Source organism: Bufo gargarizans, chromosome 1, assembly GCF_014858855.1.
Source record: "Bufo gargarizans isolate SCDJY-AF-19 chromosome 1, ASM1485885v1, whole genome shotgun sequence".
NCBI lineage: Eukaryota > Metazoa > Chordata > Amphibia > Anura > Bufonidae > Bufo > Bufo gargarizans.
The window spans coordinates 750,466,309-750,486,898 of NC_058080.1; the positions used below are offsets into that span (position 1 = coordinate 750,466,309).

The 20,590-nt window shown below is 42.8% G+C and overlaps 1 protein-coding gene across 1 annotated transcript in view; it reads left to right on the top strand.

Moving 5' to 3' along the window:
- Nucleotides 1-12,321: 12,321 nt before the first annotated feature.
- Nucleotides 12,322-20,590, top strand: part of LOC122930615 (zinc finger protein 271-like) — a gene marked incomplete at its 5' end in the record, with an annotated part of 54,723 nt that continues 46,454 nt past the window's right edge. The window contains 2 exons of the mRNA XM_044284122.1: nt 12,322-12,367; nt 19,627-20,525. Coding sequence (XP_044140057.1) covers nt 12,322-12,367; nt 19,627-20,525 — 945 coding nt within the window. The remainder of the gene's footprint in view (nt 12,368-19,626; nt 20,526-20,590) is intronic.

The window sequence follows — 20,590 nt, forward strand, 5'->3', positions numbered from 1 at the left end:
CCAGCTGTGCATAAAACTTTTCTCATCATTCTGTAAATGTGGCACAGTTCCACACCTTAACCAAAATCTAATTCTGTATGATATTTGTATTTCTGGCCATCTGTTAGTTTAAAAAAGATTGTTTAAAATTGGCTCATTTTATAAATTACTTTCTCAAGTATATAATAGGTCATTTACTAACAGAAATGTACCTATTTTGGTGTATTTCTGGCGCAGATTGCAGCACAAAGGTTATTTGCGCCACAATCTACGACTTTTCCCCACAGGGGAAGGGGATGGCCGGGATTTCACCCAGCTCCAACTGAGGTCAATGATTAGAACTGACATTGCTGGCGGTGGCTATTTATCGCTGGCACCATCACCATAGGCCAATGCCACTATCTGCCTGCCTACCATCATGTTCTGTACTTTATGGCTCCTGTAACCTCTGTAGCTGCTGCTCCCTGATGCTAATCATCCACTTCAGAGCCAAAATCACCCCATCAGATAAATCTACTCACATTATAATCAATGTTAAAGGGGTTTACTTCTGATGACCTTTCATCTAGGTCATCAATAGCTGATCGTGGGGTCCAACACCCCAGACACCTGTCAATCAGCTGTTTGAGAAGGCACTGGTGCTCTGTGAGTGCCACAGCCTTCCCTCAGCTCATCAAGCACAGCTACGTCCATTTGATAGCGGCTGTGGTTGGTATCGCAGCTGAGCCCCATTCACTTCAATGGAGCTGAGCTGCACCTAGGCCATGTGACCAAAGAATGTGAAGTCACATAGCCTAGGGAAAGGTGGGAAAAGGTTGCAGTGCTACTGAGACCGCAGGCACCTTCTTGAACAGCTTATCATCAGAGGTCCCAGGAGTTGGACCCCCACTTAGCAGATATTGATTACCTAACCTGAGGATAGGTCATCAGTAGTGAAGTCTCAAATAAAAAAACCCTTAGGTGGATTACTAACAGATAAATCTACTTTACTTTTTTCTTCAGCAGTCGTTCCTGTCTGTCCCCACCCTTTCTCAAAGGGGGTACATGATCAATCACTCTAAACTTAAGTTGACTTACTGAATGTCCATATTTGGCAAAATGTCTGAAAAGAGAATATTTACACACTCACAAGTGTTGTCAGAAGAAAGAATAGCTTGTTGTGAACAAGCCTACGAAAATTCTGCCTTTTAACTGGGAGGGGCAGCAATTTAGTGTGGCTGTGGAAAAGGTTAGATAATAGTGGCATGTGGCCATAATATTAGTGCCAGCATAGCATGGAAGAGACAAGACAGTAGATGGGCGCAGCTGTTTAGCAGTGATAGTAGTAGTATCAGTAAGGGCAATTGTGTAGTGGTAATAGTAGGGCAGTAGGAGGATTGGCAGCAGGGAGCAACAACTGTGGCAGTTGTTGCAGCAGCCAGGCAGTACAGAACATGGTAGTAGCCAGGCAGACAGCGGCAGTGGCATCTATACTGTGTAGAGCATGATGGTAGACAGGTAAACAGCAGCGGTGGCATGATGGGGTACCATCAGCAAATGTGGATCTATTCATCGACCTCAGCTGGAGGTGTGTGAAAGTCCTCATGAATCCATGACTACTTCCTTTTGAAAAATTGATGTTTTGTACACTGGTGGAGGACAACTTCACCTGTTAGAGTGGCACAATGCCCCCTGCTGCATTGAAACCCCCTCTGAGATGACACTGAAGGCTGGATGAGAGAGAAAAGAGAGAGAGCATAATGAACCACCTTGAGACATTGTTTAAGTCTGCCTGCCAGAATTTCATGGGGTCGGGGAACATGGTATGCACCTAACAAAGGTCAGAGTCCAGGTAGGACTGAACCTAGTTGTTGAGGTGGTACAATTCCGTTTGCTGATTTTGAATCAGTCTGGCGATGCACATGAAAAATTGTTCCATCATGTTGATACAGAACTGGCTGCTGATATTCTGCTGCTTGTGATAGTTGAGACAGCGGGAGGTGAGTGACTTTCCGGGTGTGTGGAGCAGAGAGGCCTCCCAGTCAACACACAAGTGACAGTTATCTGCTCGCTAAAACCTGTGGCAAGCTGCGTACATACTGTTTCCTGGTAATAAACCAATTTGGCATTTCTTTCTGCAACAAGAAAACATTCCTCTATTTTGCTTTAATGGCGAGGGTCTAAAAGCATGGCTATCCAGTGATCGTCAGACTGCTTGATTGTGAGGATATGGCCGTCATTATGTAAGCAATCATACAGTTGGCCATATTGGCCAGCATGCCCAAGGACTCAGTTCTTACCATCTCTGCACCCCACTGAGATGATTGGGTGTCGTGATTGTCATTATCAGCCGATTCTTACTCATTTTCCACCACTGACTCCTCTTGCAGTGGTTATTCCTAATCCTCCTCCAGAGGACTTTCTCCACATGGGTCCCCAACAGCTACAGGGTGGCCATCAAAATCCATAAGCTGGTCTTCTTCCGCTGTCCCTTGTTGCATCAACATGAGCATCTGGTCTAAGGTGAATATTAGGGGAAATACATAATTGATGACAAATGTGGTGGCCTCTTCGAAGGGCCTGAGCACACGACAGGTGTTTCTGATAAGCTGCAAAACATACTACCTGCTGAAGTGGATTGTTGTATGACAAAATTATTCATGGCTTTACGTTGCTTATACAGATGCTCTAGCACATGTAAGGTGGAATACCAGCGAATTGGATCATCGCAGATCAAGTGGTGCAATGGCAGATCGTTCTGTTTCTGCAAGTGCAGGAGGGTATTCCTTGCCAAATAAGAATGGCTGAAATGTGAGGACAGTCTCTGCAAGCCAGTATAGTTTATCAAAAAGCTTTGCACGACTAAATTTATCACGTGTCATGCAGAGAGCATGTGTTATTTTCCCCCAAACGCAGAGCGTCCACAATGTTTTGGCCATTGTCACTGACCACCTTGACCCGTTGGATTTGGCAGGAAGACAGCCAGTAGGACGTTTACTGCTTGATGCACTTTAGCAAGTGATTGGCTGTGTAGTTACTCATACCCAAGCTGATCAGTTCTAACACGGCATAGCAATGCTTCACTTTGTGCATATGATAGTGCAACGTCCTGGTGCCCATGTCTGGGGTATCCCTTGCTCCTTAAGAGGTTTTTACGATATATGTCTCTCTGTTAGAGCAAGTAGTCGTGACGCCAGTTGCAGTTAAGCAACGAGGACATGGAGTCCCCTTTGTAGATGGTAGTGTTTGGTACAAAGATATAGGCTTGCCAGAGTGGTGTAGAGTGGCCTACAATAAGGTGTTTTATATGCACGTGTCACGATGCTCCTACCTGGATATTCTTGTATCCCAGACTTGGTTGGACAAAGCAGTGCAAAAAGGGGTGAATAACTTGGATAATGAAGGAATAATTGAGTCCAGACTTGTAATGTTGAACACAGCTTTACTTGGCATAAACTTTATCAAGGAACAATCTTCCAAACTTTATCTTGGTCATCAGCAGGCATTGGCTTAACTTCTGGCAGGCAAACACTTCTGCAATAATCTCAGCTCTGCTATAGCTTTCTCAGCTATGCTGGCTGGACTAAATAGGCACTTTTCCTCTTTTGCTGGAACTTAGCTGTCTGTGGTCTGTCTCTTACTTTATCTTTATCTTTAGTCCTAGGAACTTCTTCCTGGCTTCAAGCTCACTTAGTTTAGATTTAGGCAATGCTTACCCAGGAGGGGACATGCAACCATGTAGACCTCACAGGCAGCCCTGTGGGCCCAGCAGAGCATGCAGTGCTCTGCAGGCCTAGCAGAGCAGGCAGTGCTCTGCTGGTCGACACAGAACACCTCCCCTTAGGAAGGGTAACTTAGACTGACCTCTAACGAACTCCTCTGTCTCTAGAGAGGGGAATATTCTATCTAACACAGCTCTGCACAGAATTCATTTAAGCAGTAATTAGAAAGGGAATACATACACACATATTGCAGGAAATGGCAATAAATATAGGAGGTGACACATGAAGCACCACCAAAGATAGTGGGGGGCCCAAAAGAGGTGGTAATGCCACTCTGGGGTATTACAATAGGAGGGAGGAGGAGGAATGCTCTGCCCTGCTTCTGTTAGGGAAAGGAAGATGGTCCATGGAGAAGGATGTGGATGAGTTGGATAAGTGCCTGTTGTGGGAAACAGACCATTACATGAAAATATCAAGAGGACCTGGCCTTGTTGCTGTGGTGCTGCCATGAAAAACATTGACCCAGTGGGCTGTGGAAGACATGTACTGCCCCTATTGATAACATCTGCTCCTGGTGTCCACCGTGGTGTGCACCTTGTCACACAAATAATCCCAGCAGACGTTCTTGCTTCGTTGGCTGACGATGGAGTGGAGGGAGGAGTCGTCTGAGTGGGAGAAGCAGTAAGTGATGATGACAAGGACACTGTACTGCACGTGGATTTGGCCGCAATGGTACCATTGGCAGAATCCCGATCCTCCTTATTAACTTGCAACTGTATGAATAATTTCTCCAAATATGTACAAGAGTATGTTTTTAATGTTATGTATGATGCAGATGCATGTTTATTTATATTTTTAACACCTATATTTGAGATTTATATTTATTAAAGTGTCATTTTTAATGTAATATATTCGGTTTTTAACCTAAATATTTAATATGGCACAATCCAGCAATGTCGCTGTCACCACCAGACATCTGAGAAGCTCTGACAGACATCCTTCAGAACCTCCTCCTTGAGGTTCCTTTTTGTTTTGCTTTCATTTTCTCATCTCGTTAGCCTCTCTCAGCTGTCATGTAGTTGCACTGATTGCATCCCTTTAAATCCCTTCCAATACTGCATCACTTTGCGGTTTATATTACTTCCTGGAGTGTGTGCATGCTGATCCTACTACTGAGTCTTCTACAGATAAGTTTTGTTCGTTCATTTGTGTTTTCCTGTTTGCTGGATCCCAGGTGACCCTGACTCCCTCCGTATCTAGTGTAGGGAGCCGGTGGTCGTGTCCCCTCACTATTATAGGGTGTTCAGGTGTTATATAGTCGAGGTACGAGGATATGCGATCATCTACCATTGGGATTTTTGCATAGGCTGAGCAGTTAGGGAGAGAGCCAGGTCTGATGCAGGACTCTCCCTTTTGTTCCTTAGTTTTGGATCCAGTCAGTCGGATCTTCATTTTGTGTCTTCTAGTTTTCTGTACACCTTCCGTGACATTATAAACCGCCAAAACCGTATTAAGCATGAATCCGGTTTCAACCATGATTGACCGCATGCAGGGTCTTTCACTGGAGGTAGAAGATCTCTGGAAAACTGTCTCTCAGTTTAAGGTGACCGTTTCTGCTTGCGTTCATGGAATTTGTTCTGAGCCTAAAATCTCGCTTCCGGATACGTTCTCCGGGGGTAGTGAGAATTTTGTTCGTTTTAGAGAGGCTTGCAAACTCCATTTTCGCCTACTTCCCCCATTCCTCTGGTGATGAGGAGCGGAGGGTGGGGATCATCATATCGCTGCTCAGGGATAACGCTCAGTCCTGGGCCTTTTCACTTTTATGCCAGAGTAAACAGTCCGCAGAGATATACTGTTCAGAATTTCGGAGATGGGCAGCTGATGCTGGTTGGAATGATGCTGCACTCCGAAGTCAATTTTGCCATGGTCTTTCAGAGGGATTGAAAGATGCATTTGCCTTTCATGAGAGACCTACCTCCTTGGACTCTGCCATGTCTCGAGCCGTTTGTATTGACAGGCGTCTTAGAGAGAGAGGAGAGATCACTCCTTCCTGTCATACTCAGTCCAAGGACAGTGCGGCGGTCTCATTCAGTGCACAGGGGTCTCAGTCGCTCTGAATCCCTTCTGAGCAGGAGCCCATGCAGCTGGGTTTGATTGCCTCTGACAATAGAAGATTAAGCCCTCATGGGAAGGTTTGTTTCTGTTGTGGGGGTATAAATCATTTGGCAAATGTTCGTCCCTCTAGGAGATTCAGGCAGTTTTTTGAGAGTAATAAAGTAACAAAAAGAAAAAAAAACTCTAAAAACATTCCATCTGTTACTATTTGCAAGGTTAATGCGGAAATTGAAGGTTTTCCGTTTGCTTGTAGTTCCCGTTTTGTCCTACCTGCCAGGGTGGCGCTAGAGAGCAAGAACATTTTTTGTGAGATTTTTGTAGATAGTGGAGCAGCTGTCAATCTCATTGATAGTCAATTTGCTATAACTCATGGTTTCCAGGTATGTACTTTGGGAAAGGTTATACCTGTTTTTGCTATTGATTCCGTTCCACTTTCTCAGAAATCGTTAAAGGGCATAGTTCACAATATCCGTTTGATTGTGAGTGATACTCATGTTGAGGATGTGTCATGTTTCATCCTAAGCGGGTTGCCTACTCCTCTAGTGTTGGGGCTACCCTGGCTCACTAAACATAACCCCACCATTGATTGGCAAGCGAGGCAAATAAATGGTTGGAGTGACTTTTGCAGAGAGAATTGCCTCACATCTGTTTCTGAGGTTTCCACTAAGACTGTACCATCTTTTCTCTCTGAATTTTCGGATGTGTTCTCTGAGTGGTGTTCATGACTTGCCCCCTCACAGGGAGTACAATTGCCCTATTAATCTCACCCCAGGCGCCAAGCTGCTTAAATCTCGTTTATACAATCTCTCCCAACCTGAAAGGGTCGCTATGCGTGCTTATATCTCTGAGAGTCTGAGAAAGGGACACATACGACCCTCGAAGTCACCTGTTGCCGCTGTTTTTTTCTTTGTTAAGAAAAAAGATGGTTCTTTAAGACCTTGTCTGGATTTCAGGGAGCTGAACAGTATCTCAATTCGTGACCCTTATCCGCTTCCTCTGATCTCGGACCTGTTTAACCAGATTGTTGGGGCTAAAGTTTTTTCCAAGTTGGATCTAAGAGGGGCATACAACCTGGTCAGGGTCAGAGAAGGAGACGAATGGAAGACGGCTTTCAATACCCCTGAGGGCCATTTCGAGAATTTGGTTATGCCTTTTGGTTTGATGAATGCTCCAGCCGTCTTTCAGCATTTTGTGAACAGCATTTTTTATCATTTAATGGGGAAATTTGTATTAGTGTATCTAGATGACATTTAGATTTTTTTTCTCCTGATTTCAAAACTCATAAGGAACACTTACGTCAGGTCTTGCTCATCCTGCGGGAGAATAAATTGTACGCTAAACTGGAAAAATGTGTGTTTGCGGTTCCAGAAATTCAATTTCTGGGGTTTCTTCTCTCCGCTTCTGGTTTTCGCATGGACCCCGAGAAGGTCCGCACTGTGCTTGAGTGGGAGCTTCCTGAGAATCAGAAGGCGCTGATGCGTTTTTTGGGTTTTGCCAATTATTACAGGAAGTTTATTTAGAATTATTGCTCTGTTGTTAAACCACTCACTGATATGACTAGAAAGGGGGTAGATTTTTCCTCCTGGTCGGTAGAGGCGCGTAAGGCCTTTTCTAATATCAAGGAGAGTTTTGCTTCCGCTCCCATCTTGGTACAACCTGATATTTCTCTACCCTTCATAGTTGAGGTTGTGCCTTTTTCTCGAAGAAACTCTCCTCCGCAGAGAGAAATTATGATGTGGGAGATAGGGAGTTGTTGGCCATCAAGTTGGCTTTTGAGGAGTGGCGCCATTGGCTAGAGGGAGCCAGACACCCTATTACCGTGTTTACCGACCATAAAAATCTGGCCTACTTGGGGTCAGCCAAGCGTCTGAACCCGAGACAGGCCAGATGGTCTTTGTTCTTTTCAAGGTTTAATTTTGTTGTCACGTTCCGCCCTGGGGTTAAGAATGTGAAGGCGGATGCCCTGTCACGTTGTTTTCCGGGAGGTGGGAATTTTGAAGACCCGGGTCCCATTTTGGCTGAAGGTGTGGTGGTCTCTGCTCTTTATCCTGAATTGGAGGCAGAGGTTCAGGTAGCCCAGTCAGAGGCTCCTGATCTTTGTCCTCCTGGGAGGTTGTTTGTGAATCTCTCTTTAAGACACAAGATTTTTAAGGAACACCACGATACTGTCCTTGCTGGGCACCCGGGGGCAAGAGCCACAGTGTATCTCATCGCTCAGAGATTCTGGTGGCCGGCGCTTCGTAAGTCGGTTGAGGGTTTTGTGGCAGCCTGCGAGACCTGCGCTCGTGCCAAAGTCCCTCATTCACGGCCATCAGGTCCTCTCCTTCCGTTACCCATTCCTTCCCATCCTTGGACACATCTGTCCATAGACTTCATTACGGACCTGCCTCGTTCCTCGGGGAAGACTGTGATTCTGGTGGTGGTGGACAGTTTTAGCAAAATGGTGCATTTCATTCCTTTTCCTGGCTTGCCCAATGCTAAGACGCTGGAGCAGGCATTTATTGATCACGTTGTCAAATTGCATGGTATCCCTTCAGACATAGTCTCTGATAGGGGCATACAGTCGCATTGTAAGAAAAAACGCAATTGAGTTGAAAAAACCGCAACCATATCGCATTAAAACCGCAATGGTGGAATTACACCTAATAAATCCAGGACCTGGAGTTTGTGGAATACCTAAGGGACTATAAAAGGTGGAGAGGTATGAGTGGCGCTTTAACCACTGAGGAAGGGGTGCAGACACCCCGAAATGCGTCTGGTGATAGGAAGAAAAGCGCCCACCTAATCTACTGGATCTCCATTGCATGGCCATGCGACAATAATCAGAAAGGAGATAATTTTCCAGCTTTAAGGACCGCTGAAACACAGAGCTACGGACGCTACGAACAAGGTACTATCCCTGCCTGCCTAGTCCCGCGATAGTGTGACGTCATCAGTACGAGACGGCTGACGCGAGACGCCGAAGCGGCCGGCGCAGCTCGCCTCTCGTGGAGGATTTTGAGACGCGACAGCGGGAGTTGGTGCTAGGAACCAGGTAGGAACTTACACTACCGATTTTGAATACGTAGTAGCTTCACCACTCTGAGCGGCCCTATTGTTTGCTGCAAATAACTACGGAGAGACTTATAAGTTCACCAATATATTATACCAGCATATACAATGTGGAAATGACCTGGTGCAGGTATTTTTTGGACACTGCCATTTGAATAGTGGTTTGCGGTAACTCAAGTATTAAAGGTGGTTTTTTTACTTCCTGGACACTTTGATTCAGTTTGCGGTACCACAAGTACCAGAAGTGGACTCTGTAGATGCAAAGTGTCACACACAAGTCTATTTGTAACACTAATGTCCAAAGGATTGTGGCATTAATACCGAGTTTTTCAACCCCTATCAGTATTTATACATTGGTACCAATTATTTTTAGTGGATGATTGCATGTGAATGTTATGATTTTATGTGAATGTCATAATTTTATGTGAATATTATTGGATCCAAATAGGTCCTAATAAATATTAAATTGTTTGTGATATCCTATGGTCCGAGTGTGGTGAGTGCTCACTCCCCTTTTTTCTTCCATTTGCACTATTTTTTGGGGTCGGGCACCCAAGTTGAGCTAGTAGCACCCGTCATAGCCACTAGGTGTGAGCCAACCACTTATCTATATCTTCATAAACCATTCCTGTCTTCCAAATAAGAGGACTGTTCTTTGTAGTCTAACTTGTTTGTTGGCAAAACATGAGTTTTTGATTGATTGGTAAAACAGATATGCTTTTACAAGGATGGTGGAGTTTAAGAAGGAGATATGCAGAAGGACAGCTCTGCTGATGTGCCCTGGTGACTGCAGGCTTCTCTTTCCCAGGATAATTTTCACACCCGCAATGCTTTGCACGACCCACAATGCAGCAGTCTTTGTAACAGGAAAGTGTAATAACAAACTAATATAACTTAACACCGCTAGATGGTGCTATCACCACACTAATCACTATAGAAATACCAAACCCTAGCAGACGTGATCTGTAATCATTTTTCCTAACCCTGCTGGCCAGAACATACCTCATAACCTCATAAAATAGTTATTAATTAACATTCACTATTTGTAAATGTCATTTTATTTTTTAGGACAGCAGAATGCTTTGATTTTTAGAAGAAAATTTCCAAAATCCACTTGAGGACCAACTGAGTTTCTAAGTCATTTTGTGGGGCTTATGTCGTAGAAACCACACATAGATTTTAGAAACTACACCTCTCAAGTTATTCAAAACTGATTTGACAAATGTTGTTAACCCTTTACATGTTTCACGAGAATTAAAGAAAAATGGCGGAATTTAAAAATTTACCTTTTTTTTTTTGCAGATTTTACATTTTAATAATTTTTTTCCTGTAAGGCAGCAAGGTTTAACAGCCAAGCAAACCTAAATATTTACAGAAACATCCCATGTTTGGTTATCAACTGCTCTATGGGCATATTGCAGGGCTTAGAAGGAAAGGAGCGCCATATGTTTTTTTTGGACGGCAGATTTTGCTTGAATAGTTTTTGGGCGCCATGTTACATTTGAAGGCACCCCTACAGTAGAATCCCCAAAAAGTGACCCAATTGTGTAAATTACACCCCTCAAGGAATTTATTGAAGGGTGTACTGACCACTTTGATCCCACAGGCTTTTATTAGAATTTAGAAACATTTGGCTGTGAAAATTAAAATTTTAATTTCTTCCAATACAATGTTGTATAAGCTCCCCATTTTTCATTTTCACAAGGGGTAACTAGAGAAAAATCACCACAAATTTTAAGCATTTTCTCCTGAACATGGCAACAACTTATACATAGTCGTAAATTGCTGTTTGGGCACAAAGCAGGAATCGGAAGAGAAGGAGCACCATATGGTTTTTGGAGGGCAGATTTTGATGGATTAGTTTATGGGTGCCATGTTGCTATTGATCAGTCTCTGGAGACCAGTACAGCCATTTTCTGATAACAACACATTTTATTTTTCACAAAGCATTTTTGAAAAAAATAATCTGTTTTTGTGTCACCATTTTTTGAGAGCCATGTTGTTTAGATTATTCTTTTTTGCCGTCTTTTGTGGGAGTTCATTCTTTGTGAGAGGAGTTGACATTTTAATTAGTACCATTTTGAGGTACTGTACATAGTACCTTTTGATCGCTCACTATTAAGCTTTTCGTAAGGCAAAGTGACAAAAAACTGCTGTTTTGACACAGTTTTTTGATTTTGTTTACAGCATTCACCTGAAGGGTTATATCATGAAATAGTTTTATAGAGCAGGTCATTATGGATGCAGTGATACTGAATGCCTGTTTTAAAAAATTTTTTTTTGCAATCTTACACATTAAAAGCATTTTTTTTAATGTTTTTTTTATATTTTTTAAGTTTTTCTGTCATTTGTCAAGTGTAGGGGCTCATATTTTGCAGGATGAGGTGACATTTTCAGTGGTACCATTGTGGGGTACATAGTACTTTTTGATTGCGTGCTACTACACTTTTTGTAATGCCAAGTGATCAATAAATTGCTATTTTGGAGTCGTTTAAAAAATGTTATGTCGTTCATCTGACAGGGTAGATCATGTGATATTTTTATAGAGCTGGTCATTACAGACGCGTCGATGCCTAATATGTTAATATGTTAATTTTTTTATTTTTTTTATTGTATACGGCTTAATGACGTGAAAAGGCACTTTTTTCTTGAAACTATTATTTATTTAAAAAAGAAAAGAAAAAAAACGAGCCCCGATGCCTGTGGAAGGCAATAGGCTGCCTTCCCAGCCATCGGGTCCCCATCACCGCGGCATGGGGACTCAATGGGGTCAGAGAGGGAGGCCCCCTCACTCTGCAAACTCTGTGTATGCCATGGTCGGCATTGACGGTGGCATACAAAGGGTAAATGCTCCAGCATTTATGCATTCACCCATGCCGGCGTATACAGCAAAGGCTTGGATGTTAGGAACAGCTGGACCTCTGCCACTGATAGAGAGAACGCAGCACCTGCAACCGCCCAACCAGCGCCATAGCTTTATGTCAGCTGTTGTAAAGTCACTTTCCTCTGTGCCATACATGTATGGCAGATTTCGGGAAGGAGTTAAAAATGTATACATACACTTGTTCAAAGAAGGTATGAACGTTTTATAACTTTGGAGAGAAGAGTCTGATCTATAGACAGATCTACAGGAGGCCATGTATTCAGTCGCTGTGTGCTTGTGTCTCCACAGATGGATCCAGGAGAGGAAATCCACCAGACAGATGTCCCCGTCCTCTGTATTCCCAGGACTGTCCAGATGAGAAGGTCCTAGAGAATCCTGAGGTAGATGGAGCTGAGCCCTATACACATCTATATAGGGGGGTCCTGCAGTCATAGAGGGGTCATAGATTGTGGGGGTCTCTTATGTGGATCTGTTAGATTTCCCACCTGTCTGCTGTACTGTACTGAATTGTTACAGATGAGAAATCAGGGGGAAGATCTGACTGATATTAAAGTGGAGAATGAAGAAGAGAGGATGATGGGCGATCCCTCGTGTAAGAGTGAGGTGGAGGAGGACATTCCAGGAGATGTCACCACAGGTATGGAATCATAAATGGAGAAAGTGATCTCAGATTCTGTCCTTGGAGCCTTCAGGGCAGGAGGAGAATCTGATCACCAGCTGGTGTGTTGCTCTTTGATTGGAGATGTCCCCATCACATCATGAAGTGTTCCCCTTATCCAGCTGACAGTGATCTCTGATCAGATTCTTCTCTGATCCCGGCTGGTCCTGCAGGACATGACGCATCCAAACACCCACTAGAGATTATGCGGGCACAGCTTTTGTGTCTGTTCTACATGTACTCTATTGTGCAGGAAATGCATACTATCAATTTCCCTTAAAACACCCTGAATTCTTAGTTTAATAAACCCAATGGGTGCTGAAAGCCTTTATTAAAGACTGTGATTGATAATCTCAATCTTTCTATTCCACTACATCCCAGAAAATATCTATAAATGTAATATTTGGTGATGGTAAGGCCATTAGGCTGTACAGACCCCATTGTCGTGTCCATGAATTCGGCCTGAGACCTGTGCTTTACCTCATATATCTTGTTAAATATACACTATGGCCATGATCAAATAGTCTATAACAATATTCAAGAGAATCTCTGACTATACTATATACTATATACCTGTATGTGGTATGAAATAGATCTCATAAACCTGATGAGGTTGATGCACTTACGTTGAAATTCCATGTCAGAATGGCTGATGCTAAAAAGAGCATTTTATGAGTCCAGGTAGAACTAAAGAGCGTTCATGAGCTATACTCCATTTCTGTCTACCTTTTAAACTATGTTCACAAGCTCTTTTCATTGCACCTCCTCCCCAACTGTTGCTGAATCTCACATGTAGCTTACTAAACTAGAAAACCCCTCTAAAACATAACCTTTAATAATACATAATAAAACTATTAAAAGAATTATATATAACCCCACATAAGTAATATGCATTGAGATAATAGACGTGCCCACAAAAAGAGGGTTCAGCTAGATATACTGAAACAGATACTTAGGCAATATCCTGGGTAAGTACACATAGACAATACTATGTGAAAACAATGTGGGCTGCTTAGTAAATTTACTCACGGTTCCTGTGATTTTGGAAATATGCCCATTAGGGTTTATCATCAAAAATGGTGTTGTTGGGAGATGAACTGTCCCTGGGCGTCCCTTTTGGCTATCCCTGCCTAAAAGCGGAGCACCCGGCCGAAAGGGGCGACCCCACTTATCGGTGGCTAAACCCTGAAAGATGCCCTAGAAAGCCCTAAAAAAAAACTTATAAACATCAGTCCCGATGCATTTTCCCATTAACAATGGTCATGGTTCATCAGGGGACAAAAAGCAGTATCAGATGTAGTCGAGATGCTGGCAACCAAGATAGTGTGGGCGCAATAATATGTCCAAAATCGCCCCTATTTATACCTAAAAAGGTGTGTTTGAAAATGGTGTTCCCGCTCTGAGGGGCGTGATTTGCTGGGAAGATGGTTATGGCTCCACCCTAATTCCGGTAAAATGGAACGCAAATGCGTTCCAAGAGTATAAATACAAAGTATTGACACTATAGGGGATATATTAGATATATGCTATTTTAAACCAATATATTGCGCCAATATTATACTAGTGCACCTACATACCAAGATAGGGTAGACGTATAGGTAAACTGAAGTCCCGGAATGAGCGTTATTGCCGGAGAAAAGACGACTTCCAAAAAAAAAAATAAAGAACGCACCAAGCGGACGCATCTGTGGAACGCAAATTCACTGGCCAGATAATGATATTATGCCTCGGGCTTTCCACCTGCCTGCACCAACAACCATAAATTGTAATATGCAAATAGGGGAGGAGGAGCATGAATTTAAAGCGCACCTGTATTAGAAAAGGGTTAGCCAAGAATTATGATATCAAAAGTGAGGAAGGGGGATAATAAAAAATAAAAAAACAGGGAAAGAGGCAAGTTATACCATTAACCATGGGTCCCCTTATAGCTATAATTGTACACATATGACCAATTTTGGTCAGATAAAGAAGCGGGTTAGCAAGTGTACGTAAATAAGAAAAGGAAAATACATATTAATAGAAGGGAGTACATGAAAGCAGGGGGATTTAAAGAAAACAAGCAAAGGATATCTGTTCATTAAGGCCCAGCGGGCACACCGTTTTAAGACAGTGTATCCACTGGGCCTCCTTGCAGAGAATCCTATTGTCCCAGTTACCACCTCTAGGGGATCTACGGATTACTTCAATTACTTGGAATTTAAGGGTCCTATAATAGTCACCTATAGGAGAGGCAGATCAATCAGAGATAGACTGGTACTTAGTCACTATACCAAACCGCATGGAAAGGGTACCTGGCTTGAAAACCGCCTGGGACCTTTAAATGCGGAAATGACTGGTTCTGCTGCCCTATGATCCTTAAGTCTACCACCTTTACCAGTGTATTGACAGGTATGATCTACCAAATGCGAGATTTTGCAAACTGTAGGACTCAGGGTGTTGTCTACTTATATACTTGTGAATGCCCCCTAAACTACATTGGTAAGACAAAGCGTGAATTGCGACGTAGGGTAGGAGATCATCTTGGTGACATTAGTCATCATCGTGATAAACCTATTGCACGTCACGTTTTGGAACATCATAACTGAGATTTTAGGACTCTTAAATTCCAAGTAATTGAAGTAATCCATAGATTCCCTAGAGGTGGTGACTGGGACAATAGGATTCTCTGCAAGGAGGCCCAGTGGATACACCGTCTTAAAACTGTGTGTCCACTTGGCCTTAATGAACAGATATCCTTTGCTTGTTTTCTTAAAATCCCCCTGCTTTCATGTACTCCCTTCTATTAATATGTATTTTCCTTTTCTTATTTACGTACACTTGTTAACCTGCTTCTTTATCTGACCAAAATTGGTCATATGTGTACAATTATAGCTCTAAGGGGACCCATGGTTAATGGTATAACTTGACTCTTTCCCTGTTTTTTTTATTTTTTATTATCCCCCTTTCTCACTTTTGATTTTTGGCTAATTCTTGGCTAACCCTTTTCAAATACAGGTGCGCTTTAAATTCATGCTGCTCCTCCCCTATTTGCATATTACAATTTATGGTCGTTGGTGCAGGCAGGTGGAACGCACGAGGCTAGTGAATTTGCATTCCACAGATGTGTCCGCTTGGTGCGTTCCATTTTCTGGAAGTTGTCTTTTCTTCGGCAATAACACTCATTCCGGGACTTCAGTTTACTTATACGTCTACCCTATCTTGGTATGTAGGTGAACTAGTATATGTCATGGCTGAGGATGGGGAAAACCCTCAGCCGTGAGATGCCAGAAGATGTTACGCGCTGCTTGACCAGGACGACAGTATTAGGGAGCAGGTCACCTCCTATCGCGTCCCTAAACTGACCCTGACTCCTATCCATAGGAGTCAACCCTGAAGGTGGGAGGACTCATACACCGGATGCCTTGGGGTCCCTACAAGCCCTCAGGATTGCCCTGGAACAAGGAGCAGGGTAAGACGACCTGTTCCTTCTGGACACGAAGGAACAGGAGTCTCACTGGCCAAGCTGCAGGGAAAGGAATATAAACGGCCTATGGATATGGCAGAAGGCTGAAAAGCACTTCCACACCTACCTGCCACAGACACACAGACTGGATCCCGTGCAATAAAGCAAGTGTCCACACCCAAACACCAGTGGACACAGCACACACAAACACACAGGAACCCAGATCCATAGGTGCATAACATCACAAGGAAACATCAAGTGGACATCACATAAACTTAAGAATGACAACTAGTTTATGACCACAAGGGTGGCCCCCACTGGCAGATGGAGTTCAGAGGAGGCTGCTCCAGCTAAGCATGGCTGAAACAACCCACTGAGCCATGCCAAACACAGAGGCTTTATAGGCCTAAGTGGCCACACCCACACAGACACACCCAGTGTCTCACACACACAGAAAGGGAGTTAACCCTTCCACCACCAGGGAAGGGAAAACACCACTTAAAGGGGAAGTGCACACAATACATAAAACACAGTGCACACCATACACACAGACCTAACATAGAGGTAGTCAGGTGTAACCGCATGCCACTGCAGCAAGCTGCCTAGCACCGCTCAGGCTGCTCTGCTGACACATACACAACACAACTAGTTGCCCGTGGCAACCACAAGTGAGGCCACACACCAGCGGCCCTCACCTGTGGTTGAACACCCAAACTAAACCGCAGGCAACCGCATGCGGTTAAGGAGTCACGGTCATAGCCATGGCCGTGGCAGTATAATATTGGCGCAATATATTGGTTTAAAATAGCATATATCTAATATATCCCCTATAGTGCCAATACTTTGTATTTATACTCTTGGAACGCATTTGCGTTCCATTTTACCGGAAGTAGGGTGGAGCCATAACCATCTTCCCGGCAAATCACGCCCCTCAGAGCGGGAACACCATTTTAAAACACATCTATCATTTTAGGTACAAATAGGGGCGATTTTGGACATATTATTGCGCCCACACTATCTTGGTTGTCAGCATTTCTACTTCATCTGATACTGCTTTTTGTCCCCTGATGAACCATGACCATCGTTAATGGGGAAATGCGTTGGGACTTATGTTTATACGTTTTTTAGGGCTTTCTAGGGCATCTTTCAGGGTTTAGCCACGATAAGTGGGGTCGCACCTTTCGGGGCGGGTGCTCCGCTTTTAGGCAGGGATAGCCAAAAGGGACAGCCAGGGATAGTTCATCTCCCAACAACACCGCTTATGATAAACCCTGATGGGCATATTTCCAAAATCACAGGAATTGTGAGTAAATATACTAAGCAGCCCACATTGTTTTCACATAGTATTGTCTATGTGTACTTACCCAGGATATTGCCTAAGTATCTGTTTCAGTATATCTAGCCACACACTCTTTTTGTGGGCACGTCTATTATCTCTATGTATATTTCTTTTGTGGGGGTTATACAGGGAGTGCAGAATTATTAGGCAAGTTGTATTTTTGAGGATTCATTTTATTATTGAACAACAACCATGTTCTCAATGAACCCAAAAAACTCTTTAATATCAAAGCTGAATATTTTTGGAAGTAGTTTTTAGTTTGTTTTTAGTTTTAGCTATTTTAGGGGGATATCTGTGTGTGCAGGTGACTATTACTGTGCATAATTATTAGGCAACTTAACAAAAAACAAATATATACCCATTTCAATTATTTATTTTTACCAGTGAAACCAATATAACATCTCAACATTCACAAATATACATTTCTGACATTCAAAAACTAAACAAAAACAAATCAGTGACCAATATAGCCACCTTTTTTTGCAAGGACACTCAAAAGCCTGCCATCCATGGATTCTGTCAGTGTTTTGATCTGTTCACCATCAACATTGCGTGCAGCAGCAACCACAGCCTCCCAGACACTGTTCAGAGAGGTGTACTGTTTTCCCTCCTTGTAAATCTCACATTTGATGATGGACCACAGGTTCTCAATGGGGTTCAGATCAGGTGAACAAGGAGGCCATGTCATTAGATTTTCTTCTTTTATACCCTTTCTTGCCAGCCACGCTGTGGAGTACTTGGACGCGTGTGATGGAGCATTGTCCTGCATGAAAATCATGTTTTTCTTGAAGGATGCAGACTTCTTCCTGTACCACTGCTTGAAGAAGGTGTCTTCCAGAAACTGGCAGTAGGACTGGGAGTTGAGCTTGACTCCATCCTCAACCCAAAAAGGCCCCACAAGCTCATCTTTGATGATACCAGCCCAAACCAGTACTCCACCTCCACCTTGCTGGCGTCTGAGTCGGACTGGAGCTCTCTGCCCTTTACCAATCCAGCCACGGGCCCATCAAGACTCACTCTCATTTCATCAGTCCATAAAACCTTAGAAAAATCAGTCTTGAGATATTTCTTGGCCCAGTCTTGACGTTTCAGCTTGTGTGTCTTGTTCAGTGGTGGTCGTCTTTCAGCCTTTCTTACCTTGGCCATGTCTCTGAGTATTGCACACCTTGTGCTTTTGGGCACTCCAGTGATGTTGCAGCTCTGAAATATGGCCAAACTGGTGGCAAGTGGCATCTTGGCAGCTGCACGCTTGACTTTTCTCAGTTTATGGGCAGTTATTTTGCACCTTGGTTTTTCCACACGCTTCTTGCGACCCTGTTGACTATTTTGAATGAAACGCTTGATTGTTCGATGATCACGCTTCAGAAACTTTGCAATTTTAAGAGTGCTGCATCCCTCTGCAAAATATCTCACTATTTTTGACTTTTCTGAGCCTGTCAAGTTCTTCTTTTGACCCATTTTGCCAAAGGAAAGGAAGTTGCCTAATAATTATGCACACCTGATATAGGGTGTTGATGTCATTAAACCACACCCCTTCTCATTACAGAGATGCACATCACCTAATATGCTTAATTGGTAGTAGGCTTTCGAGCCTATACAGCTTGGAGTAAGACAACATGCATAAAGAGGATGATGTGGTCAAAATACTCATTTGCCTAATAATTCTGCACTCCCTGTATATAATTCTTTTGTTTAATAGTTTTATTATGTATTATTAAAGGTTATATTTTAGAGTTTTTTTTTAAATAAGCTATTACCTTATTTCTCTTTCAATAACGCTTCTGTGAGTTATCTGAAGTCTCACATGTGCTCAATACAACCTGCAGTCTTCATAGCCCCAAGTTACCATAGCTTCAAGATAGCAGGTGATGGAATTAGAAGCTATAATTTCATGCTGAAACATCAGCTGGAAGAAAGGGAATCTCTCACTCGAGCAAGGGAGACTGCAGTTTGCACTGAGTAGAGATATTTCAGAAGCAGCAGCAGGGGAGGAGGTACACTAAAAAGAGCTTGCAAATTAAGCTCCTGGTGGGCATTATCATCTGGATTCCTCACCGACATCAGAGGTCTAAGATCTATTTTATTTTATTGTGTCACGGAATGTAATAAAGGGATGCCTATTAGGTGTTGAAGTGCAAAATGTGTTGCCAGAGTACTGAGCTGGTTGTCAGCCATGGTTGAGCGTTTCAAATTTTTGAGGTTTTTAAGTATGGATTTACTGTATGTAATAAAAATCATGACTGGGTATAAAACAGAATCTTGGACTTTTGTCAGGAATTTAGAAAAGCCATTTTTTATGTATTTTTTTTTTTTGCCAAAGCCAGGGGTGGATTCAGAATGAATTGCTAATACTTCACCTTCCTGCTGGATCCACTTCCAGCCTAATAGGAATGTTATACGTTTGTTTACTTTGTAGTTTGAAAAAAGACTCACTAATTTAAATTTTTATCTGAACAGAAACTTCCAGTAAGAAATCTGAAGAAAACATCACGTTATCCCTAAATTATAAAGAAGAGGATGACAATATCGTGCAGTGGCCTTCTGAAGGAAACCTCATTACCCTTAATATACATCCACGACTTAACAGGACCAACCTATCCTATAATCCCCCTAATCGTGAGGAACGGTCTCCTGACCAATCAAAGTTAGTTGCCACAAGCATCAGGCAGAAAGGGGTTAAAAGGTTTCAATGTGGTGAAGTGTTTAAAGAAAGCTCAGGTCTTTGTACACACAGGAGAATTTACACAAGGAAGAAGCCATACTCCTGTTTAGAATGTGGGAAGTGCTTTACACATAATTCAAATCTTCTTAGACATCAGAGAATTCACACAGGAGAGAAGCAATTTTCATGTTCAGAATGTGGGAAGTGCTTTACATATAAATCACACCTTGTTATCCATGAGAGAACTCATACAGGAGAGAAGCCATATTCATGTTCAGAATGTGGGAAATGTTTTACAGATATATCAAATCTTGTTAAACATCAGAGAAATCACACAGGAGAGAAACCATATTCATGTTCAGAATGCGGGAAATGTTTTACATATAAATCTAGTTTAGCTAAACATGAGAGAAGTCATACAGGAGAGAAGCCATTTTCATGTTCAGAATGTGGGAAGTGCTTTCCATATAAATCACACCTTGTTATCCATGAGAGAACTCATACAGGAGAGAAACCCTATTCATGTTCAGAATGCGGGAAGTGTTTTACATATAAATCTAGCTTAGCTAAACATAAGCGAATTCACACAGGAGAGAAGCCATATTCATGTTCTGAATGTGGGAAGTTCTTTTCACATAAATCAAATCTTGATGTACATGAGAGGCGTCACATAAGAGAGAAACCCTTTTCACATGTTTAACATATTAGGTTATTCATGGACCTTAAACAGCTTGGGTAGTCGTGATCTCCCAGACAATC